Genomic DNA, 23,765 nt, shown 5'->3' with positions numbered 1-23,765 from the left:
TTAAAATTAGTAGTACACCGGTGAGGGACTTAATTGATCCCTCACCTTAGAATCCACCAAAAAATAATATTTTTTTACGAAATTATGAAGATTTTTTTAAATAAAATAAAATAAAATTTTAGAAATTAATTTTCAAAATAACAAAAATTAGATAATTTTATATTTTCGATTTTTTTATAATTTTAATTTAATTCAAATTTTTTTTATAATTTTTTGAAAATTTCGAAATATATAAAGGTCGAGAATTTTTTTTAAAAAAAATCTTCTTTATTTTAAAAAAAATGAATGTATTTTTTCAATTTTTCCAGAATTTTTTTCATTTTTTTTAAAAATAGTCACAAATGCCACTTGTACCCATAAAAAAATGAAAAACAATTAGTTATATAGCCAGTGCGTCACGTCATCAGAAAAATGTAACTCAGCGTGACACATCAGCGAATATGCACAGTCAGATGGCCTAGGGGGTATTTTGAAACAAATTTTTTTACAAGGACCAAATAAAAAAAAATTACATGGGGCAAACCCGAAAATGACTTATATTACAGTCGGTAAAACACTATTAATTAACCTATCATTTTTCAAACATGATTTCAAATGGATTCTAATTTAGGATTTATCTTTGAAACATTTCTAAAAGAAACATAATGCATAATTAAGTTTCAGTATGATATGTATTACTTTGTTGTAAACTTTAAAACTGGTCTAAGAATAAAGTGTTTTATTTTATTCTTAAACTCATACTAGACAGTAGACGTGTTCTTAACATGAAAATTTTGATTAGTATTGTCAAATGTCTATCTTGATGCACTTGCAAAAATTGGAGACAGAAATAGAGATGTAACATCATTGACATCAATATATATGTGCATAAATATTTCTCTACAAACTTATCTTATATGTTTATAATCCCTTTTAAGCATAATAATTTAAAAGATAAGCGCATAAGAGAACTCACACATACACATACAATAAAGTTTAATCTTATACTTGATTGTGAACATGCGTGTCTTCTAAATTCTTGAGAAATACATGTAATTGATTTCTATCAAATTGAGAAAATCATATTGTTTAAAACTATCCTTTTACAAACTTAATCATTTGAAATATTTATAAATATCCTCAACATGAGAATATTCTGAAGAGAGAAATATTTTTGATATTGTGACAAATGACTCTGATTTCATCGCTTCCACTAATAAATCATTTTTTTCTATTCCAAAAATTGTTGCACTAGATCAAATGATTATGATTGTCATTATTCGAGTATTATTAAATGAATATTAATCATGATACATGAAACGTATGTTAAAAGCAAGCGATTAAGTTTGATATGACAATATGACTCCTCAAATACATGATCTTTATGTACAATATATTTGTGTTCTTGCTTCCCACATTTATAATTCTTTTCTTTCATATCATCCCAATACTTTTTTATAGATACCAAAAAGGGAAAAAAAATATGAGATGGGATAGAAACCTATGACGTATGGAGAATAGATGAAGAATTTTAAGAATTAACCTATTGCATATGTTTAGGGAAAGTTTAATTAGAATGATAGGAATTAAACTTTTGCACGTGTTTAGGGAGAGCTTAATTGCATACATAAGAACATTTTTACATTTCTTACTATATTCATCCATAAATCTTAAGATTTGTCTTTTCACAGAAGTAGAGAAGAAAAAACCTCTTACATGTGCAAGTATATATTCAATGGGAGAATTATAATAGCATGAGAATACTACAACAACAACATCACAAGATCACAGAAGATACCAAATGACTATTGATGAAATCACAAGATTGTTGATTGAATATTTAACAAAAATATGAGATTCATTGGTTCAACCTTGTTACCACAAGTTCTCAACAAGAGTTAAAGATAAAGGAAGAAGAGGTTTATAGTTGAATAATCATGGCCGAACAACTTGAAAGCCGCACAAGATTATAATTAATGTTATGTGACAAAACACACATTGAGTTGTGTTACATATCTTAATGATTTATTTCAACAATACATGTCAAAGCTTTTTAAGACATGAAAGTTCAATAGTTATATTCAAATAGTTTATAAAATAGTTTAAGGAAAATACATAAAGTTTCATTCAAGCAAATAAGTGTTGTACCGTCAAGAGTACAAGAAAAAGTGTGTGCAATCACAAAGAGGTATTATGAGAAGTATTGCATCATCAGTAAAATAATTCAAAGATAATTGCCCAAGAATATATTATCATCTCATACAGAAGAAACCATTATAAACTATGTAACTTAGCATGATATTATAACATATACATTATTATACAACTATGTGTTGTTTCACATGTAAATAGTCTAACTACAATGTACATTGAACAACGACAACATTTATAAACTACACTAGTTATATATAATGCATAAATTACCTTCAAGTTGATTTGAATAGACTAAAATAGATGTAATATGAAGCAGATTGAATTTATAAAGTTTGTATATTTATAGAGAACAAAAACATAGTTGCGTATGTTTTTATTTTGAACTATCGATGTTGCAATTCAACCAAACAAAAAAAAAGAGAATCTTTCTTTCCCTTAATTTTCTCTCCCTCTCACAATCTTTCCTTAGAATCTTTCCTTAGAAACAAACATAGTGTAAATGTTATTGACATGAGTTTATTTTCATTAGTTTTGATTGATTTGTAGAAATTTCTATGATATTTCACATGAAGAATGGTTTTTTAGATCTACATAAACGACATAAGAAAAGAAAAAAAAAGGCAAATTATTTTTACAAAAGAAGCAATCTTGAAAATGTGTAATTTTATAAAAAGTAGTTGTATGTCTTTTAATGAATATTAATCTCTTTTGTAATTTATAGATGAGAAATAAGTATTTTTATAACTTTTTGAAAGTTATGTTATTTGTGATTTATCAATTATATATATATATATATATATATATATATATATATATATATATATATATATATTTAAATACAAAAATATGTATCACCGTAACAATCCTGTGTTTTTTTCTTTTTTCAGTGAAAATAATGTTCCCATGTTTTGTTAACTATCAACAATAAATGTTTTTTCCATTGTTTTTTTTAGATTTTTTCTATGGTCACAACATCAACGTTTTTTTTTTATTCCCCGAACAAATGTTGGGCATCTACTAGTAGTTGCATATTCAAATTAATATATCATATTAAAAACTCCAAAATACTAAATTGTCATTGCAGACAGAAATGTAACATGATTGCAAAGAGCTTCTGATCAGTGAAATTTTTTTTCATCCTCTTGAAGAAGCCAATTAACGGTCTGTTCTGCTGCCGTGATAGCTCCACCATTACTTTGCACATTAATACGCGCATAACCTTTCTCCAGTACTTTTTCCAATCCTAGGATTAATCCTCCATAATGAGCTCCTTCAACTTTTCGATTGTCCTCAGATTTGCAAAATTGGTAAAACTCGTTGCCGTCATCAGCAAACAAAAGAGTTGCTGCCCAAAATGGTCCTTTGGTATTTCTAGGAGCAACATTATAACTGGCATAAAAGATGGTACATGATAACACTTCTTTTAAGCCATAACAGAAGACTCTTGAACCTTCTGTCCAGCAGCAAATGACTCATGAAGTTTAGTTATGTTATTCATCATTTCAGCAAGTTGTTTTGTCACATCCAATTTAAAGGATTCTACCTTCATCTCAAGTGACTTCAATTGGATTTCAAGATCTGTGACTTTAGTGTTCAAGTCATCTCGCATGGTGATGTCTGACACGATGATTAGTTGAAAGAGCCAAACTTATTCAGACTATAAACAGAGAGCTGAATAATAGGTAAGAAAATGGATCTCTCCTTTTTTATTTTATTTAGATTATTGATAAGTGAAACATATTACTTATAGCTACCCCATTAATAATATTACGTAGCTACTCCAAACAATTTTGTTGGTTCAACGAGGGATGTTGTTAATAAGATATTGATAATTTATTTAGTTTAGTGTCAATGATAGATAAATTTGACTTTTTAATACTTCAAAGAGTTCAACTTTTATAGATAAATATTGTTATATTTTAGTTTATTTGTTGTCGTTTCATTAAATATAGGTAAAAATTATTGTAAATTTATTTTACTTATTGATAAAGTTTAATATATTAGTTTTTAAAATATATTTCATTTCTTCTTTATATTTGACCCCCTCGTAAAAATTGTGCTAGCTTCGCCGCTGTGCACATGAGCCATGGTAGCAAAACAACAAAAATTTCAACATAATGACCTAAAAAGAGTTTAGCCCTTAAAAGAGTTTCAACTTATCATATGTTTTATGACTAATTTAATTACCAACTGATAATGCATAATGTATTAACAAAAAACTAGTCAATTTATACAAATGTTATAAACTACATAACTTAACATGATATTATAAAATATACATTATTATACAACTATGTGTTGTTTCACATGTAAATAGTCTAACTACAATGTGTCCTTGTGATTTTAGCTCAGTTGGTATGGACAATGCATAATATATGCAAGGTCCGGGGTTCAAACCCCCGCCACCACAAAAAAAGTCTAACTACAATGTATAATAAACAACAACGACATTAATAAATTACACTAGTTATATATAATTCATAAGTTACCTTCAAGTTGATTTGAATAAACTAAAATAAATGTAATATGAAACGTTACCTTCAAGTTGATTTGAATAGACTAAAATAAATGTAATATGAAACACATGAATTTATAAAGTTTGAATATTCAGAGAGAACAAAAACATAGTTGCACCATAGTTGCACATGTTTTTATTTTCAACTATTGATGTTGCACTTCAACCAAATAAAAAAAAGAAGGATTTTAAATTGACTTGCAAGATAGACTACTACAATTTTGACATATAATAACGCCAATTTAATAGCACTTTTACAAAAACACTGTTAAAAATACCACACACCTATTATAACACTTTTTCCAAAACAATAGTAGAGACTAGATAGTGTATTCTAATTTTGTGTGTGATACAATTGAATGGTTCTCAAAGATTTATTCTACTACATTTTGAAACAAATTATGACATGAATATGATTTCTATTATGATTTAAAATGCATCGTATTATGACATGAAAGATTCTTTCTTTCGCTCAACTTTCTCTCCCTCACATAATCTTTCTTTAGAAACAAACATAATATAAAGATTATTGACATAAGTTTATTTTCATTAGTCTTTATTGATTTGTAGCAATTTCTAAGACATCTCACACGAAGAATGGTTTTTTAGTTCTCCATATATGATATAAAAATCATTAAGCAAAAGAAACTGTATTTTAATTAACTGCTAAATATATATTTTTTTTTGAAGAAATTAAAATGAGATATATTAACAACGGCGATGTAATACTCCTTAGTACAAGGTGTACCAAAGGAGCCACCTCGGAATCAAACAATCATACAAAGAATTTACAAGAATGGAAGTCAGTCGATACCTAAACAAAATAAGGGATCCGACCACTACCTTTGAGAACCATATACAAAAACAATGTTATGAGCTTTTAACCACCATAAGGAGTGAAATTTTGCCTTTTCTAAAAGCTGATCAACAGGTGTTTCAATGTTATTAAATAACCTGTTATTACGTTCATGCCACACGAGCCACACACAAAGCAGCCAAATCAATTGAAGAAACGACCGTCGTGCCTTTGAGTAACCTGAATAATGATTGTAAAAATATTGAAAAAGTTACTTTAATTAATGATTGTATTGGTTTTGATGTTTTTTGGTTTTCTATTTACAATAAATTAATTAAAATCACATTACAAATTTTACGAGTAAATTTTTTAGGGTTAATATATGTTTATCTCCCTATAATATTAACGGTTTTTGGTTTACTTGTAAATTTTTTTGTTTAGATTTTAACCTTGTATTTTTCAGATTCTTCAATTTTAAACTCATATGACATCAAATTTCAAACTTTAAGATACTTTTGTCTCTTGTAATTTAAGCAAATTTTGATTTACCCTCTGTAATATCATCGATTTTGTACAATCAAAATTCATTAAGGTCTAAAACTAAAGAATCATCCGATTAATATTACTAACAAAAAAATATACCACAAATAGAAATTCATTTCAATACCTATCAATACATCACTCGACATATATCATCATCTATCCTATAACAAAAAATCATCATTTAACAATAATAGTGTGATGAAAGCAAATCAGAAAAAAAAAATCATAAAAACAAAGACAAATGAATCTAGATATGCATTGGAACAATGACTCAGTTTAGGGTGGGAGACCTTGATAGGTCTCCTACCGTGGGTGAGTGAATGAAACAAATTTTTTTTTTTGGTACAAAGAATGAAACAAATTTTAACCATTAGATTGTGATGTTATATGATTCTTAGTATGTACTAACAACACCCAATACTTTTTATTTTACTGTCACTTTTCATATTCTCTTTCCTCTTCATCCCATTCATCTTTCTTTATTACAGATCTCAGCCATCTTCTTGCCATTGCAATCATTTACATGTTTTTTCCTCTATGTTTCCTTACTATTCCTTTTAATCATTGAATTTAAATTTATGATTACAAAAAATCCAGAGTATGCTATCTTCAATTTCAATTTACAGTAAAAAACTTCAATTTCAATTTTCGAGTTGTGCAACAAGAACTGTTATAGTCAAGCCACATGTCCAACAAGAACTGTTATAGCCTTATGCTATCTTCAATTTCAATTTTCATATGGGTTGTACCGTCGACCCATTGCGTCGAATCTTCGCATACTTGTTGATTTCAAACACTACAATGGGTATATATATTTTATAGTCCATTTTTGTATTCCTTTTGGTTCAAGATTCGATGGAGAAAATCTGCCAAGATAAATAAGTGGGTTAGTTGCTTGTTTTATAGCATAAGGCTTGGTTTTGGGGTCTTGTTGAATCTTTCATGGGGTTGTGAACTATGCGTTTCTGAGTTTCTTTTTGTTTTACTGTCTGCATTTGGGTTTTAAAACCAGATTGAAAACAAAGAACACAGACATGTTAAATTATTCTGATTGAAAATTAAATTCGAAAAATAATGATACTAACAACAATAATAAATTGATAAAACTGAGTAAAACACATGTAGGAAGATGGATCTGGGTCTGAATTAAAGATCAGATGGAAGGGATCTGAATTCCTATGAGGTGAGAGAGGAAAGAGAAGAATGATATAGAATAAAAGAAAGTAATTGAATGTTGAAGGTGTATAGTAAACATTTTGATCTAAAGATTAGTTAACATTTATCCAATGGTTCATATTCATTTTGTAAAAAAAAAAGAAAAACATCATGTCTCCTATGGTAGGTGACCTATTTAGGTCTCCTACCGGAGACAGAGCCTGGAACAATACAAGAATCAACCAGAAACAAAACTGTTCAAAAAAAGCAAGCTGCAAACAAAACCACCAAATAAAAAGGAAGCCCTTCACAGTGAAGAAAGCTCTTGACAGCCTGCCACCAATGAAACAACAACTGCCACGTGTCACAACCCCAGAAGCCCACAGCCATTGCATTAGATTCTCATAATTAGCCACGTCATCAAGCCTATCCAAAATATATAATTTTTTTTTTATGGTGACAAAAAATCTACCTTTCCCTTTGTAGAAAGGTTTGATGACATAAATACTAAATTGATCACTTCAACATTTTTTCTTAGTTTCCAAGTCAAGAGTGACGTTTGTGATGACGTTTACATGTCCCAATTGTTCAATATAGTACAAATTTCAAAACCTCTCTTAAACCTCAAAATAACACATACTTCAAAGCTATACACAAAAAACATAAGAAGGAGCCAATTTTTTCAGTGCTAGAAAGCGTATGAAGATTGATACTGTTTCTGGGTCAGTTTTTTTTTTCTTTTTTTGTTCTAAATTCATTTCAAGCTACCTTAATGTTAAACATAGATTTTATGCAATCTCATGGTTGAATGATTCATGAATCTAATTATCATCATTAAATGAAAATGAGATAATTCATATTTCAAATTTAGTTTCTGAAAGTAGAGTATGATTGTTCAAAATCTTTTTGAGATTTTTTAATCCCTTGAAGTAAGGGAATTATGATTGAGGATTATTAGTCGATACCTCGGATAAATCTTTAGTTCGACAATACTTTGAAAATGGAATCTTTGATGTATGTGTTCCAACAATCAAGATCTGCTAATTGCGAATTCAGTTCACCTATGGTTCCATGTCGTTGTCCCTGTTATTTTTTTCATTTGATCCAAGTTCTATTTGGTGTTTATATATTTATTTTCATTTCATTTATTTTGTTTTTGATGCATACGCTAATATCTTGATTCATATTATGTTTCTAAACTGTATAATTTATACTTCACCTAGCAAATTTGCTTAAGTTTTTGAATGAACTAATAGAAAGCTAACAAAAATTTGTTGTTTGTTTGCTTGTTGGGATGATTGCAGACAAAGGAAATCACGCAAGAGACGCAGTGGTGGAAGAACTGATTCAGTGGAAGACACTCTTGAGAAGTGGAAGAACTACAACAGACAGCAACAACAGAAACTTAGTTGTGGTGATAATGGAGCTGAAAAGATTCACAAAGTTCCTGCAAAAGGTTCAAGAAAAGGGTGCATGAGAGGTAAAGGTGGTCCTCAAAATTCAGATTGCAATTTCAGAGGAGTTAGACAGAGGATTTGGGGTAAATGGGTCGCTGAGATTCGTGAACCAATCAATGGTAAACATGTTGGTGAGAAAGCAAATAGGCTTTGGCTTGGTACTTTCACTACAGCACATGATGCTGCTCTTGCTTATGATAAAGCAGCTAAGGCTATGTATGGACCTAGTGCTCGTTTGAACTTCCCTGATGGATCACCATCATCACCATCATCATCAAGTGGTGGTTCTGCAGATTCTTTGAATGGCGAGGAGGATCTTGGAAAATCTGAAGAGTTTCATCGGTTTGATGAAGAGAATAAGATTCTTTCTAAAGATTTTGTTGCTGATGATGACTCGGTAGAGGAATCGAAGGAAGTGATGATAGCCGGCACTGTCCAATGTCCAACAAATAAGAAGTGTAAGAAAATGGTTCATCAAAGGTCTTACAAGAATGTCAAATCTGAAACAAATGGAGAAAATAAACGACTAGAGAGTGAATTAGAGAATTCTAGCATGGGTGGAGAGTTAAATCATGTGCAGAAGGAGCCTATGGATACAGGCATGAACTCAGGAGCTGATCGTGGATCTCCTGATATAGCAGATCTGGTGCAGAGCGAAGAAACAGCAAGAGGATCGGTGGAGGATTTGAAATCCTTTGAGTTGAGCTGCAGCAATCATTTCTTTGGAAACCTGCACAATATGCTTCCAGATAGCAATCCAAAATCAAGTTCTGAGCATCGTAACATCAAAACCGAGGCTTCTCTTGCAAAGAAACATAAGAAGGAAGAAAATGGACATTTCTTAAGCCATATTCGGTCACAAAGTGAGCAAAATAAAAATGGATATTTTGATGAAATGAAAAGTGAGCTTAAGGGATTGGAATACAAGCTGGGAGGCCAATCTATTGATTGCAAGAATGATGAGGCACAAATAATACCTTACATGCAGGGAATTCATCTGTTTGGTGGTGACAGTGTTGGACCAATAGAAAGAATGTCCCAAGTTGAGGCTTTGAACAACAACACTAATAAAAACACTAAATTGAAAGAGAAAGGAAATAATGGAAGTGCATTTCATGGACTCAGTTCAGGGCAAAGTAGGAAGCTGAGTGATCTTTCTCAACAGTTGCAGAAATTGGGTGGTTACTTGCCTGAAAATTGGAATAATATGCAGTTTGCAGATCTTGAAGTTGGTTATGATTATAGTTTCTTAAAACCTGATTATGATTTTGGCTTATTAGAAGAGAAGAAGTTATTAGATATATGTTTTTCACATATAGGATCTTGAAGTTCATATGTGCTTACAACGGTTTTTGTTTTTCACTTTGGTGGGGTTATTTATAGGTCTTTTTTCCCTACCTTAGTGATTCAAATGATGCCATGTATCTGCTTTCTATTCAGCATCTCAGTCACTGTAAAGATGCTCTGTACTATGAATTTTCCATTGAGTTATATATAATTTATAATTTATGAACGTCCAAGTCTAACTATGATGCCTTTTTGTACTTTTTGGAAGATACTTTTTGTACATCATACTCTGCCTATCCATAAAAGTTAATGTTCATGTACCATTTGGTCTCTACAAAATAACAACTCTTGTTACTTTGGTTGTTGAATCTTGAAAAATGTGAGTATACAAGTTTCCTAATTTGTGAACTCCCTTACAAATTAATCTTTCAGTCTCATAAGTTAATCTTTTAGTCTATTCTATTAAGTTACATATCACATGACATTTTATAGGGATTCATGCAAGTAATTTATGCAGCACATGTCCTTATACATGTCACAGTAGTTATTCCGTTACACACTATTAATGACAGTTGATAGAAGAATCAAATTATAAAGACAAAAGGATGATTTGTGAAGAAATTAACATATTTAGATATTCATTTACAGTCACTTTCAGTTTCTGAAGCAACGCATTTATATTTACTGTACCAAAAAAGAAGAAACTAAGGCCTTTAACCAATTGGTTAGTGAAGATTACACCAACAATAATGACTTTTTTCCTAGAAAGAGACTTTTATGTATAAACTATACCAGTACAAGATAGCAACTCTAAGATGCAGCTTCCTTTAGCAATGAAAATATGCAAATGAACTGATAATCTCCTAATAAACAAATTTCCCAACAATGGCAGAAAGTTAACAGACTTGACTTCCATGCTACAGGTCTGACATTCAACAATTTTCTCCATCCCTGTGCTCATTTAGCCTCTCAAACTCTCTACTTAGAGAAAGATTTTAGCATTTGGTTTGCAGCAATTTGTGCAACATTTTAATAATTTTATTATAGTCCTGTATTGCTACTGGATTCTCTGTAAGAGCATGGGGATTTGGTATGTAGGAAAGAGTGCAGAGCTTATCAGTATCCTCACATTGGAGAAGCTCTTGAGAATCAGTCTTCTGCTCTATTTTCATACCAGATCATATCCCATGGACCACTTTTGCTGCTCAACCTGAAAAAATGGAAAATATAAATATTAATCAAAATCTGCTCAGTAGGACAGATAAAAAGAGAATAAAAAACTAATGATCCCAACGTCATGTCAAATTCCATTTAAACAAATGTGTCTGGTATCATTCTTCTGTTGTTCTTTGTGCTAGGATCCAAATATGAAAAATACAATGCATTATCCATCAAAATAAATCATACACTTTACCTCCAAACTCCAGCTAGAACACGCAACGCCATGAAGAGAAACAATCCTGTCCAGACTCCAGGAAGTCCAACTACTGGAGCAGCCACCAGCATGAAAACTGAAGAAATTAGTCCAACTAGCACCTATCCTTGACAAAAGGCAAACACAAGAGGTAAGAAAGAAGGGGGGAAGAAGAGGGAGGACAAAAGGAAATCAGTTAAACAGCTATTAACCATTGAAGTGGGTAATTACCATCGAGTAAGCAGCGTACTCAAAGTCCGACACCCCATAATAAAGCCCATCAATAACAAACGCCAAAGCATTCACTGGCTGAGATCCAGCAACAAACTGCACATGTGAGAAAGTTTCAGATATTTCAAACAACATTACTGTGTATACACCAAACATTTCTATGTATACATACATGCATCCAAAGACAAAATGGAGAATCAAATTACACATAACAAACATTAGGTATAACCCCTAAAAAGTTGGCATGGCCAAAATAGCCTTCAAGCACTTGTATATTTTTTATACTGCCTGAAAAACATTCGCAGACAAGTGTATGATTCATCCAGATAAAAGGAATACCAATCTGAATCTAAAAATAATCTGAATACAAAATAGAAAAAATTTCAATATAAAAAGACATCCAAATTAAGTTCACTTGAACTCGTAGCCTACACGAATCAAGCAATTGTAAAAGTGATTCTCAGCAAACAATTGTGATTTCTTACCAATATACCTGACTGAGCAACATCCAAAACTTCCGAGTCTGTGCTAAATAAACTAGAAAATGGTCCAAACCCAAAAAATAAGATCATCGACAAAGTGACTCCAACTCCTAAACCAATCTGTTAGAAATGTAGAGGAGAGTAGGAGAAGAAAAGAGTTATGGATCAGTTTATGTCCTAATCTGATAAAAAAGGGAAGCAGATTATGGGGATAGCAACCAGTAACCTGTATCACTCTATATATAATGAGGCGTGCGTGCTCATAATTTCCCAGTGAGTAACTACTGGCAAGAAGAGACTGTAAAATAAATGCATAAGATAACTCAGTAAGTTTCAGTATAATGAATTGCACTCACTAATAATTTTCAAACACCTTGTTTGTGTTAGATGTCCAAATAATAGGAATTCCACTAGTGGTAGACTATGTAGCATCACTATCAGTTGAAAAAGTATGATCCACAACCAATTGTTTCAAAATTTGCCATTTGCGAACAGTTTTTTCGTTCATAGTCATGTTGGCGAGTATGGTACGATATTGGAATTGTTTACTGATGGGACAGTATTTTCAGCCATGTTAAGAAATTTGGATTTTTCCTCTTATCAGCAAACATTTCAAACTCGATGATACCCAATTTGCTTGATTTCAAGGTCAGGGAAATCCCTTTAATATTCAACATACTGCACTTCATAATTATGAACTTTTATTCGTCTGGATTCATGTGATATGGAACTAGCCGCTAAACTGCCTATGATATATGTTTCGATAATTCAATCATGTGTAACATTGGTATATATCTGAAATGAATTAATTAAATGGCACTTTATAAGACAATGCAATAGTATGATCCAACCTGACCAGCCAGTGCTAGAGCATCGGTAAGCAAAGATATAGACAACCAAACTTCCATGCAAATTTGATGGCCTGCCATAGGTATAGGGCCCTGGTTAGCTGCCAAAGATGTTGTCAGTGTCATAGTTATAAACACAGCCAAAGTCCTGGCAATTAGCAGACCACCTACACAATGCAATAATAAAAAGTAAAAATTAATCCGTATTACTCTTTAATCACACGATCTCTTCTGTCAAGAAATAGTTGTTAACCAAACAAAACATTTTCAAGCCAATGAAAATCATATTTTGTTACAAATGCAAAAGTATACACTATCGTGATTCATACAAGAATAATCAGCAGTTTTGAGAGAGAAAAAAAAAGTTACAATCACATACTCGTATTTAGTTGATTCATTCAAAAGATAAGACAGTGAGTTGAATCTAAAATCTACTATCAAGCTTAGTTGAAGCATGGCTAGGAAAATTTCAATTATATAATGCTAAAACTATTAAATAACTTTCCAACAAACTCTGATAATTTCACTATCATTCTTAATTCCATTGAAGGACAAGGACAACCAAAGAAACAACATCAACAACAACAACCAAGCCTTATCATGCTAAGTGGGGTCGGCTACATGGATCAAATTACGCCATAATGTTCTATTATAAACCATATTACACTAGCTAGCTGAAAAATTAAACAATATTACAGCCAAATAAACAATTCAACTAAATTGAAAAGCAGGTACCAGATTTCAGATAGCTGAAAAACTTTGGCCCATCAAAGTCAAAAGGGGTTAGCAGAACTTTGCCACTCAAATTCCATAGAAGAATGAAAGCTATTAAATATCTGGTGAACAAAAAGACAAGTTCTGTTAAAAGCAGAAGATCACATGAATTAAAGGACATGTGCAAAATGCACATATAGTACTAAATTTACCGCATTCCTGACATACTCAGAGATCACTGTAGCAATTGCAGCACCACTAATGCCAAGACCACAAAGAAATATCAATATTGGATCCAATATCACAACAAGAAAGTTCCCAGCACCTGACATTTAATGAGAAGCCTTTGTTATTTATACATCCACGTCAGCACTGGCAGGGCTGCATGGGCATTTTGCAGAGTATAACCATGTAAAAACAAGAAATTGACAGCTCATAGAACACAGTAGTAGTGAGAATTCAATTTATAGAAAACCATCAGGGAAATCACAGTTATAACTAAGAAAACAGTCACAGAATCATGTTGAGCCTGCATTTAACATAGTAGACTAAAAGGGTCTGTACCATGAATTGAGATTGTTCAAATGATGCAATTGTCGACAAAGTTAAAATTTTCTCTGTTAAAAAAAATATAAACAACAGATATTATGGTTTCAGCAATTAAGTCAACTACACAATATTCATTACATATTTACCATGGATGTCTGCCAAGGATACTTGTTTAATATTCAAATTTACCAAATCTGTAAAATTTTGTCTCTTTTATTTATTTATATATTTGAGAGCCATGTTTAAGCGCTCATTCTTGGATAAATAGAACTCGTTAAAGGCTATAAGCAATTGTAACCGGAATCAACTGTATGCAAGTTATGAGTAAGTAAATGAAGAGAGAGAGCTGCAGAATACTTGCCAACAGCATATAGAGGCGTCTTTGTATCCTTAAACCCACGAAAAGTGCCTTGTGCAGCTAATGCAATCACAATTGGTAGAGCACCAAAGGCCCTCAATGTAAGAAAGTTTTCGGCAGGTTCACGTATCGGAGAGTCCTGTACAGCATACAAGATCTATATTCAGTCTAAGAACGTGAAAACAAAATCCAATTATATACAATCATATGCCCATGAAGAGCAATAAAAACCTTTTCTTTTCCTTTTATAACCTCAAACCAACAAAATACAAGGATATATTTCTTGCTATGCATAGCATAGAACTGGTAACTAATGAACGTAATGCAAAACAATACATTTATAATGATTGTTAACATTTTTCAATTGATTCCAATATGAATATTTAACTTTCAGACTACAACTACATAATGCATTTAGACTTCAAAACTTTCCAAAATTGTTACAAAACTTAAAGTTAGGCATGGAAATCATTCTCAACACATTTCATACACCAATTAAAAGCTATGGTTAAAATAAACACAATTTTGCACCTAAATTTATTTTTTCATCTCCTTATTTTCATGCTTCATGAAAACAGTTATGCATGACTATGGAATATGGATTATCAAATGATAGAGAGAAAAAGTCATTTTGCAATTATACAGATAAAACAAGTTTCTTAGCAATTAGTTGCACATTTATGAGAAAAATAAAATCAAATTTGATTAAAAATATTAGTAGAAACATTACTTTCAATTAAGATGGATTTTTGTTGTAGCTCTACCTCTACCTCTGTGGTCTCCACACGAGTTGTACATACACAGTTAGAACTAAATTGTTTAAATTGTGCTTCTAGTGTTTTGAGTGGTAAATTGAAGACTTGGAAGAAATTAGAAAATGAAGAAACAAAATAAAAATACTAGGCGATATTGGATTAACAATCAGCATTGACATACAGCAGCTATACCCAGGATAGTCATAAGAGGGCCAGAGCCAAGTGAAAGTGCGACAGTTTCAGCAATTCCAAGAGCTGCAGCAAGTGCTAAAGAAGTTGATACTGAGGAAAGAAGCTTCTTGCGTTGGGCCTTTCCTGAAAAATTTACGATAACTACATGAGATCAAAACTATCAGTAAATACATCTGATCAAGAAAATCTACGACCAATTCCAGGGAAAGTTGACATCGAAACAGTGAAACCGTTCTTGAAAAATCATACCATTTTCCTCAATTTGACCGGAATCTTCCTCCTTTCCAATCAGCGCTTGTTCCTCGGCAACAAAGGATGTAGTAATATTAAGTAAAGGAACATTGAATACTTTCGACACGAGGTTAAACACAGAAGCTGAAACCCCAACTGCAGCTAATTCAACCGCCCCTGTTTAGAGAAAACTAATTAACGAATAATTATTTTCGCATCAACAATCATCAATTGATATAAGTGAAACAAACAAACAAACAATCCTAGAGAAAAGTCAATCCGTGCTAACCATCATCATCATCATCATCAACAATAAACAAATAACATAAGAAATTAGAATAAGTTTTAAATATGATTTTAGTCCTGCCATAATGGGAATTTTTGGTTTTAGTTCCTGTAAGTTTTTTTGTTTAGATTCAGTCCCTCCATGTTAAACAATTGTTGCTTTTAGTCCCTGACATCGTGCGTGATCCAATAAACTCACGCCACGTAGCCTGTTAAGTTGACATCAAAGACTAAAACTAAAAAACACTATAATCGCAGCGATTAAAATCATATTTAAACCTTAGAATAATTAGTTTTCAACTAGATTAAGAAGGATAAGCTGCACCCAACTAACTAACTAACTAACTTTTCTTTTGAGAACTAACTAACAATTCCTTTTTATTATCTCTTTCTCGTAATACGTGTGAAATGTACAAAACGTCATATAATTTGGGGGACGGAGGGAGTAAACTAACCAACCAACTAACAAACTTTTTTTTATGAACTAACTAACAAACTAACAATTCAATTTTATTTTTCTTCATAAAATATATAAAAACTCAAATCATAAAATGAATTTCGACAAATGTACCTATGTGGCCGACGAACGCTGTGTCGATCAATGAGGCAATTGGATCAGCTGCCAAGGCAACAGCAGCAGGCAAGGCAATAGACAGCATATCCATTCCAAGTTCATCAAATTTAAACCAACCATTTCTGAAATTTGGAAGAAGAGAAGAGGGTTTAGGGGGTGGAGTTTGATCAAGAGAATTGTCATCATCAGTGGTGGTGGTGGTGGGATTTTTGTTGGGAGGAGAAGCTCGAAGTCGAAGAGGAGCAGAGCAATGAGGAAAAAAGTTTGTGGTTAGTGTAGATGGAGATTTCAATGTTGGGGATTTTAAAGAGGGAATGTAATGGAAATTGCAAAGAAAACATGTAGAAGAAGACGCCATTCTCAATGTAGGAGGGAGCATAATATCTAAGTTTTGCTTGTAAAGCAAAGCCAAACAAACCATATCTTCATTTTTGTTTTATTTTAACTTTTTTCAATTGAACTGACATGTGTATTTCTTTGGCTCACAGATAAATAATAAATTTTGTTTCCTTGAGTTTATAGAGAAATTGCATAATATATACAGGGATCAGGGTTCGACCCTCGAAACTCAAGCGATTAGACTACTTGACCAAATAAAAAAAATCAAATTTTAGATACTTTGTATTTAGTTGCTGAGACTAAAACATTTATTGTAGTACTTATTCTTAGAGATTTAATTAAATACGACTCCAGTAGATACTAAATGTGTGTTATTTGATGTGTAATAACTAATAGGACAACCATGGATTTAGAAAGAAAAAATAGATATTGACATTTTTTTTTAGGGAAAAAATAGATATTGACATGGAAACCAAAACAATAGAGAGAGAAAATAAAAACATTATGTAAGTGCGAGAGAGAAAGTTGTCACAAGATGGTTGTACAGACATGGTTTCTCTAAATATTATGACATATATAAATACAATGATATGAATATAAAAGTTCCAATCTAATTATCTTATGGATTGTTCAACAAGGAAGTCCACTTTAAAAGCATTAGACGCCACAACAATGAGATCCAACATTAATTCTACATGAGGTGTCCGCCTCAACATAACAGATGATGCAACATAGAAATCCACCCCGACGTCATCCTAGAAAACTAGGACCTCCGTCCCTAAATATAGAACCCCTTTATCAAAATCACGGAATTAAGAAAGTTGGTATTAGTATTAAATTTGTATATAATTACTATTGTTATTATAATTTTATCCTTATGAGAGAGTTAGTTTATGTTTTCAACATAATATTTATTTTTGATTGAAGAAAAAGATGCAAAATAATTTTTTCTTCTTTCCAAAAGAATCTTATAATTAGGAACGGAAGTAGTAACTCGCTTCCACGTCATGAATCTAGAAGCATTGATGTGCTTCGTCCTAACCTTATGTAACACATTCAAATATGATAAAACATCACTACTTATCTCGGATTCAATTTTCCACAACAAACTGAATTTATCCGGCATGTAGATAGGAGAGTATCACTTTGGTGTTACATTATAAATAAGGAGGTTGTCCCACATGTACGATCATTAAACTTACTCACTTGTTATCTGCTAGTACACTACATAACTTTGACATCACAGTACCTTTTGTAGGTATCCCTGGTGTGAAGAATGAGCGTACCACCAGAGCCAAGGAACATCACATCACCTTCTCAGGTGATCTAAATTGTAAGTTCACATAACAACAATAACTAACGATCTCAGCATAAGGTTTTTAGGATATGAAGTCAATTATTTTTTTGTTAATTGGCAACTAAATTTGTTAGTTTTTTCTATCTTTCTTTGGATAGACACATTAGTTTTGGATATTGAATTTTCAAATATAATATTAAGAAATTGAGAATTTAGATGTGAAAATATATTCAACATTTAAATGCACATATTGTTGTACGGTAGTTTTTATTAAACGTCAAACAAATATGGTTGTCCATTTTCTTGCAAATTGCTGCCGTATCTATCTATGTCTTGTTGCTATATTCATGATTTTATTCTATTATTTCAATTATGAGGTTGCTTCTGTAAAAAAAGAAAAACAATTAAAAATTTTGTCAAAAAATTAGAATAACTGTTAAAACACTATCCCATTAAATACAGAAGAAGAATATGCAAAACCTAGTTATCATTGATAATGGAGACAATGAATAGAAATTTCTTATACACCATATTAAATATGAATTTTCCAATTAAGTAACAATAACAGTAGTTAATGTGAAATCCTAGTGATCAGATTCTGGAGTGAATGAGACTACAACAAAATTTAAACATAATTTATTAAATTTCTTGGTCATTGGAAGATAAGGTGATACTTGTGATGATGATGACCTCTGTCAAAAAATTGCTGACTTCAAAACAGAAGCTAAAGGGACAAATCCCAGATAGGAAAGAAAGCACTATTTGCAAATTGAAACCCCATCTTGATGCCCCCATAAGAAAATCTTCTGAATGTCATCACAAAAATGCATCATGGAACTGAAATGCATGTTCCTTTCAAGTCTCATGTTCACTACTTTCAGCTGGTAAACATCAGAATATTATGTTCAAATTCTTTCAAGATTGTCAGACACGGTTTTCATTCTAGGCCTGACCTCAGGGTCTCCCTCAGTGCATGACAGCGCTACATGAAACACAGCTAGTACTTCTTTCTTGGCATGAATTTCTTGAAGTAGTGATGGATCAACCATTTCAGATAAAGGGCTTTCTTGTTCAAACCCTTTCTTTACCCACCTTACCAAGTCAGGTACTTCGACAGAAGTCGATGCTCCTGGGGAAGAATCTGGGGACTTACCGGTGAGCAATTCAAGTAATACAACACCAAATGAATACACATCCCATTTTTGGGTGGGTCTGCAGCCTGGTACTTTGGCTTCAGGAGCTTTATAGTTGTTGGTTCGTTCTGTTTGTGACGACTTCATGTAAGGAAGAGCTCCACCCATAAAACCGCCGGTCGAAGGATTGTTGCCGGTGATGCTTATTAGCCGGTTAAGACCAAAATCAGAAATGAGGGGTTGGAAGTCTGTGTCGAGGAGGATATTGGAGGGTTTGAGGTCGCCGTGAACAAATTTTCTTGGACTGCATTCATGGAGATATGCTAAACCTCTGGCTGTTCCTTTGGCTATTCTCAGCCTGATTGACCATGAAAGATTTGGAGATGGTTGGCCATTTCTTCCTGCATAAATACTTCGGAATTAAATGTGAACTATTTGTGGCAAAACAAATTATTGGGACGATTACAAATCTATTACCAAATGCAAATGCTGATTATGAGTTATTTTTTTGTTGCAATTACATATTTATGCTATTCATACATATAGATTATACAGAGCTCACAACCTACTTGAGCTAGCTATTTGTAAATTTTTATTTTTTTTTATAAATGGTTTCAAATATAATAATCATGAATAAATTAGTTGGTATATCTTACATCCTACATAACATATTACACTATTGACTATTCTAAAAATCAAAATGAAGTCTTTATGTTTAGCATTTTCCATATAATAGCCAAACATAAGTGTAGTAGAAGCAAAGGAGTGGGAAACATAGTTCTAGTAGGGCCCAATTGAATCAAGTGATCGTGAAGCTGGTAGAGACCTCTTTGAAAGCAAAAAAGGTTTAGCCAAAAGGATTAATAATGTAACAAAGAAAAGCAAAGTTTTTCACCAAGAGTCCAACACTAGAAAGCTCGACTGAAAAAAAAAAAAGCAAAAGCTAAGAAGCTAAACTTTAGCTGAATGAAATAAAGGCACAAAAGCGGCACAAACTTGCAACTTCATTTTCAGACTAAAAATAAATGACACTTTACACAAAACTACTTTAAAAGATTCTATGAAGGATGTGTGAAACTGAAACTTATGTATAAAAAGATATCCAAACAACTAAAAAGAAAATTTTAGTCAAAAGACACCGCCCTTTGAATCCTCTCGAGTCAAATCTCAATCGTTAAATTAATTCTACGACTGAGATTTGACTCGAAAGCAAGAGGGCTGCAGAGCATCCAGCCAGCTAAGTGCAGGAACATGACTTACTAAGGTGTTTAATTGCAACTTTTCCGCCTAATTTTTGGTTAGTTTAGTGGCCCCATGTGGTGAGAATGAGATAAAGATCTAGAATCTAGATAGAAGTTAATGGTCCCAGACATGAATACCACTGCCATATCATTTCCCTAACACATGGCGAATGTCCTCCTTTCTTTTGGGTATCCCCAAAGGGCATCTCATTGACATTTACCAAACAATTTCTCGATCCAATGCCCTTACCAATAATAAATAAGGTATTCAACCAGCTACACCCACATTCTCACCTCAAATCAAAATAACAATATAAAGTATCATTTTTTTCATTTCTACCAAGACAAAGTGGAAATTTAATATTCAGCATTTGCACCAGCTAACTAACCATCTTATTCTTGGTCCCATTGTATCACAAAACAATAAAGAAAACGACAATTATAGAAAGAAAGAGACAATGGAAAAAGACAGAACTCCATATTTGATTTCTTTTGTTATTTTCCTGAAAGCAAATCTAGCATATTATAGGACCATTTTCTATAAAAATAATAATAATATAGAATTCATTACTATTTGCCTTGATACCAATTCTTTCTACAAACCAGAAAAGACAATTGTCCAAGTGATCATCAAACCTATATTACATCAATTGACCAAGAAATTTATTTTAGTTTTGGCTGAAATTAAAGGACCACAATTGACCAAATGATCATCAAACCTGTATTACATAAAATTGAAGTCCGCATTCATCTAAATTAAATGTTCTACAACCACTTCATCTACCTAAAATGATGATAGAGTTTAATTGATATCCACTTTTTTCATATAGTAGATAGTTGTAAAATCACTTCAGAAATAATATACTAACTTCATATAGTAGATAGTTGTAAAATCACTTTAGAAATAATATGCTAACAAATTGGTCTAATGGTAACATATGATTGAATGCATAGCTTAGAAATAAATTTACGTTGTTCGTTAGTGTATAACCTATACCAATTAAATTGATGTAAGTAGTACTACATTATCTAAGATTCCAATTTCACATGTTATCATTAACTATTATTCATTATTTTACTACCAGTAGTCCAGTGCTATCATTGAACTCTCATTATGAAAGAAATAGTACTCTCTCTTCTCACAAACCTGCTACTCTGATATGAAGGTGAGTGTAAAAATGGAGTTTAAGCCTCTTCATGAACAAATGCAACAAATGAAATCAATGATCCAAGAGCAAAAACAGAAAGACATACATATAGACAAACATACATAAACAAAATGTAAAGGAATTGAACTAATTACCTCTAAGAGCATTAGCCAAATTGCCATTAGAAACAAAATCACTAATCAAAAGCTTTTCATCATGAGCCCAATAATAAGCTCTTAACTTAACAATATTAGGATGTTTCACTTTCCCAATTGCTTGAACTTCAGTAGCAAACTCCTTATACCTTTGTTCACCACCTTCCCCTAATCTCCTAACAGCCACAGGCACACCATTCCCAAGCACTACCTTATACACAATCCCTAACCCACTTTTCCCTAACACATATGCAGAAGCTCTTAACAATTCATCAAGTTCAAAGCTAAAACCTTTATCAATTGCCACCAATTCACCTTCTCCTTCACCCTCCCCTCTCCCATTACCCTCTCTCACTCCTTTCTCACTCTCTTCCATCTCAGAATCATCACTCTTAAACCCTTTTACACAACCTAAAGTCCAACACAAACAACACGAATTCGATCTTTCATTGTTACTACCATTACCACCAAATTTTCTCTTCAAAGTACAACTACAACCATTATTCTTATCTTTTTTCTTCCAATACACATACACCACTACAAGACCAATCAATGCCACTGCAGCAGCATCAGCTACTGTTATAATAATAATCAAACCAGGACTCAAACCTTTCTTAGACCGGTTCACGCGTTGTCGAGTAGAACCAGGACTAGCTCCTGGTTCACTCGACGCTGAACCGGTACAATCTTTCTGCAGAGGAAACCCACATAGTTTTGGATTGTTCAGAAACGCCGTCGGTCCTTGATTCGAAAATGACCCGGTTTGAGGAATTTCACCGCTCAGATCATTACTCCGAAGATCAAAACTAACCGTCACCGGCAATTTTCCTAGAGATTTCGGAACATTACCGGTTAAATGATTAAACGAAAGGTTTAGCGTTCCGGTGAGTGAGTTTAACTCACCGATTTGTTCCGGAATTGAACCTTCTAGAACATTTGCTGATAAGTCTAACTGAACGAGATTCTTCAGCTTCTTCCATGGTGTCACCGGAATGTCACCGGAGAAATTATTCCTCGCGAGAATCAGTCTCTGGAGCTGCGAACAGTTTCCGATAGACTCAGGAATATCTCCGGCGAGTGAATTATCAGAGAGGTCAAGGTTTTGAAGACGAGGAAGGTTACACACCGACGGGGAGAGACTACCGGAGAGATTGTTTCCATGGAGGAAGATGCTGTGAAGGGAAGTAGCATTGAAGAGCTGAACAGGAATGGAGCCATGGAAGAGGTTTGTATGGAGGCTAAGACGACGGAGGTAGATGAGGTTTCCGAGCTCCGACGGGAGATAACCACGGAGACCTTTTCCGGCGAGACCGATACCGACGACACGGGAGTCAGGCTCCCCGGAGATGTTGGAGCAGCTAATGCCGGACCAGTGACAGGGTGTGAGATCGTTTTCGTTCCAGTCGGAGAATGTGGTTGCGGTGTCGCTGCCGTCGACGGCGGATTTGAGTGTTAGAAGGGCGAGGCCGTCGGAGGAGAGAGAAACGACGGGATGAAAAAAGAAAAAGAAAAAGAAAAGGATTCTGCTTAGCATTTAGAATTTACAGTACGACACCGTTTTGAAGTTGTGTAAGTTACGGTAAGTACGGTACGGTGCGTTTTAGAGAGAAAAAAAAAATGGAAGTGTTTGTGAATGGATGAAGAGTTGAAAGATGAGGTTGAGAAAGAAGAGAAGTACTTCGTATTTATGAAGAGAGGAAAAAAAGACAAGAAAATATCTTTGAGGAAGATGAAATTTTAATTTGGTGGGGTCCATTTGGCGCCAAAAAGATGATTGATTTTTTTTTTTTTGGGTACAAAGATGATTGATTTTGTTAATGAAAAGAGTGGAGTGAAAGAGAAGTAACATGATATTGTAAATTTGTAATGTCTGTATTTGGATACAACTTGAATTGGATCAATGGATTTGGAATTTCTGTTGAGTTTCTAATGT

The 23,765-nt window shown here is 32.8% G+C and overlaps 3 protein-coding genes across 6 annotated transcripts; 1 reads left to right on the top strand and 2 right to left on the bottom strand.

Moving 5' to 3' along the window:
- Positions 1-7,633: 7,633 nt before the first annotated feature.
- On the top strand, positions 7,634-10,112 carry LOC146908171 (uncharacterized). The gene is made up of 2 exons (XM_085722336.1): positions 7,634-7,864; positions 8,447-10,112. Exons 1-2 carry the CDS (start codon positions 7,842-7,844, stop codon positions 9,924-9,926), a joined length of 1,503 nt encoding a protein of 500 aa, XP_085578462.1. The 5' UTR covers positions 7,634-7,841; the 3' UTR covers positions 9,927-10,112.
- Positions 10,113-10,495: 383 nt separating this feature from the next.
- Positions 10,496-17,027, bottom strand: LOC146908170 (MATE efflux family protein). Of its 4 annotated transcripts, none has more exons than XR_015017437.1 (12): positions 16,517-17,027; positions 15,679-15,837; positions 15,419-15,552; positions 14,486-14,621; positions 13,804-13,900; positions 13,597-13,697; positions 12,865-13,028; positions 12,240-12,311; positions 12,017-12,133; positions 11,532-11,627; positions 11,301-11,427; positions 10,496-11,096 (listed from the first exon to the last, which is right to left on the bottom strand). XR_015017437.1 is itself a non-coding variant. In XM_085722334.1 (12 exons), exons 1-12 carry the CDS (start codon positions 16,896-16,898, stop codon positions 11,036-11,038), a joined length of 1,641 nt encoding a protein of 546 aa, XP_085578460.1. In that variant the 5' UTR covers positions 16,899-16,933; the 3' UTR covers positions 10,496-11,035. The 4 variants fall into 4 exon arrangements, 1 of the variants encoding a protein (XP_085578460.1); XR_015017439.1 differs by having other exon boundaries at positions 12,025-12,133; XR_015017438.1 differs by having other exon boundaries at positions 11,301-11,422; positions 12,025-12,133.
- A 1,603-nt stretch (positions 17,028-18,630) lies between these two features.
- LOC146908169 (receptor protein kinase-like protein ZAR1) lies at positions 18,631-23,486 on the bottom strand. Its single transcript, XM_085724066.1, has 2 exons — positions 21,833-23,486; positions 18,631-19,689 (listed from the first exon to the last, which is right to left on the bottom strand). Exons 1-2 carry the CDS (start codon positions 23,364-23,366, stop codon positions 19,061-19,063), a joined length of 2,163 nt encoding a protein of 720 aa, XP_085580192.1. The 5' UTR covers positions 23,367-23,486; the 3' UTR covers positions 18,631-19,060.
- Positions 23,487-23,765: the final 279 nt, after the last annotated feature.

This window comes from Medicago sativa, chromosome 7 (genome assembly GCF_051527215.1).
Source record: "Medicago sativa cultivar Bolivia chromosome 7, Bolivia_mono, whole genome shotgun sequence".
NCBI classification, from domain to species: domain Eukaryota; kingdom Viridiplantae; phylum Streptophyta; class Magnoliopsida; order Fabales; family Fabaceae; genus Medicago; species Medicago sativa.
The sequence above is the reverse complement of the archived record's forward strand: the minus strand, read 5'-3'. Positions and strand labels throughout refer to the sequence as shown.

Excerpts from the sequence above, each read along its gene's own strand:
- LOC146908171 (XM_085722336.1), top strand. The coding sequence starts at position 7,842 with ATGAAGATTGATACTGTTTCTGG. Across the intron at positions 7,865-8,446 it reads AAGATTGATACTGTTTCTGG|ACAAAGGAAATCACGCAAGA; the intron begins GTCAGTTTTTTT and ends GGATGATTGCAG.
- LOC146908170 (XM_085722334.1), bottom strand. The coding sequence starts at position 16,898 with ATGCTCCCTCCTACATTGAGAATGGCGTCTTCTTCTACATGTTTTCTT. Across the intron at positions 13,698-13,803 it reads ATTGCTACAGTGATCTCTGA|ATATTTAATAGCTTTCATTC; the intron begins GTATGTCAGGAA and ends TTTGTTCACCAG. Across the intron at positions 12,312-12,864 it reads CTCTAGCACTGGCTGGTCAG|TCTCTTCTTGCCAGTAGTTA; the intron begins GTTGGATCATAC and ends TTTATTTTACAG.
- LOC146908169 (XM_085724066.1), bottom strand. The coding sequence starts at position 23,366 with ATGCTAAGCAGAATCCTTTTCTTTTTCTTTTTCTTTTTTCATCCCGTC. Across the intron at positions 19,690-21,832 it reads TTTGGCTAATGCTCTTAGAG|GAAGAAATGGCCAACCATCT; the intron begins GTAATTAGTTCA and ends GTATTTATGCAG.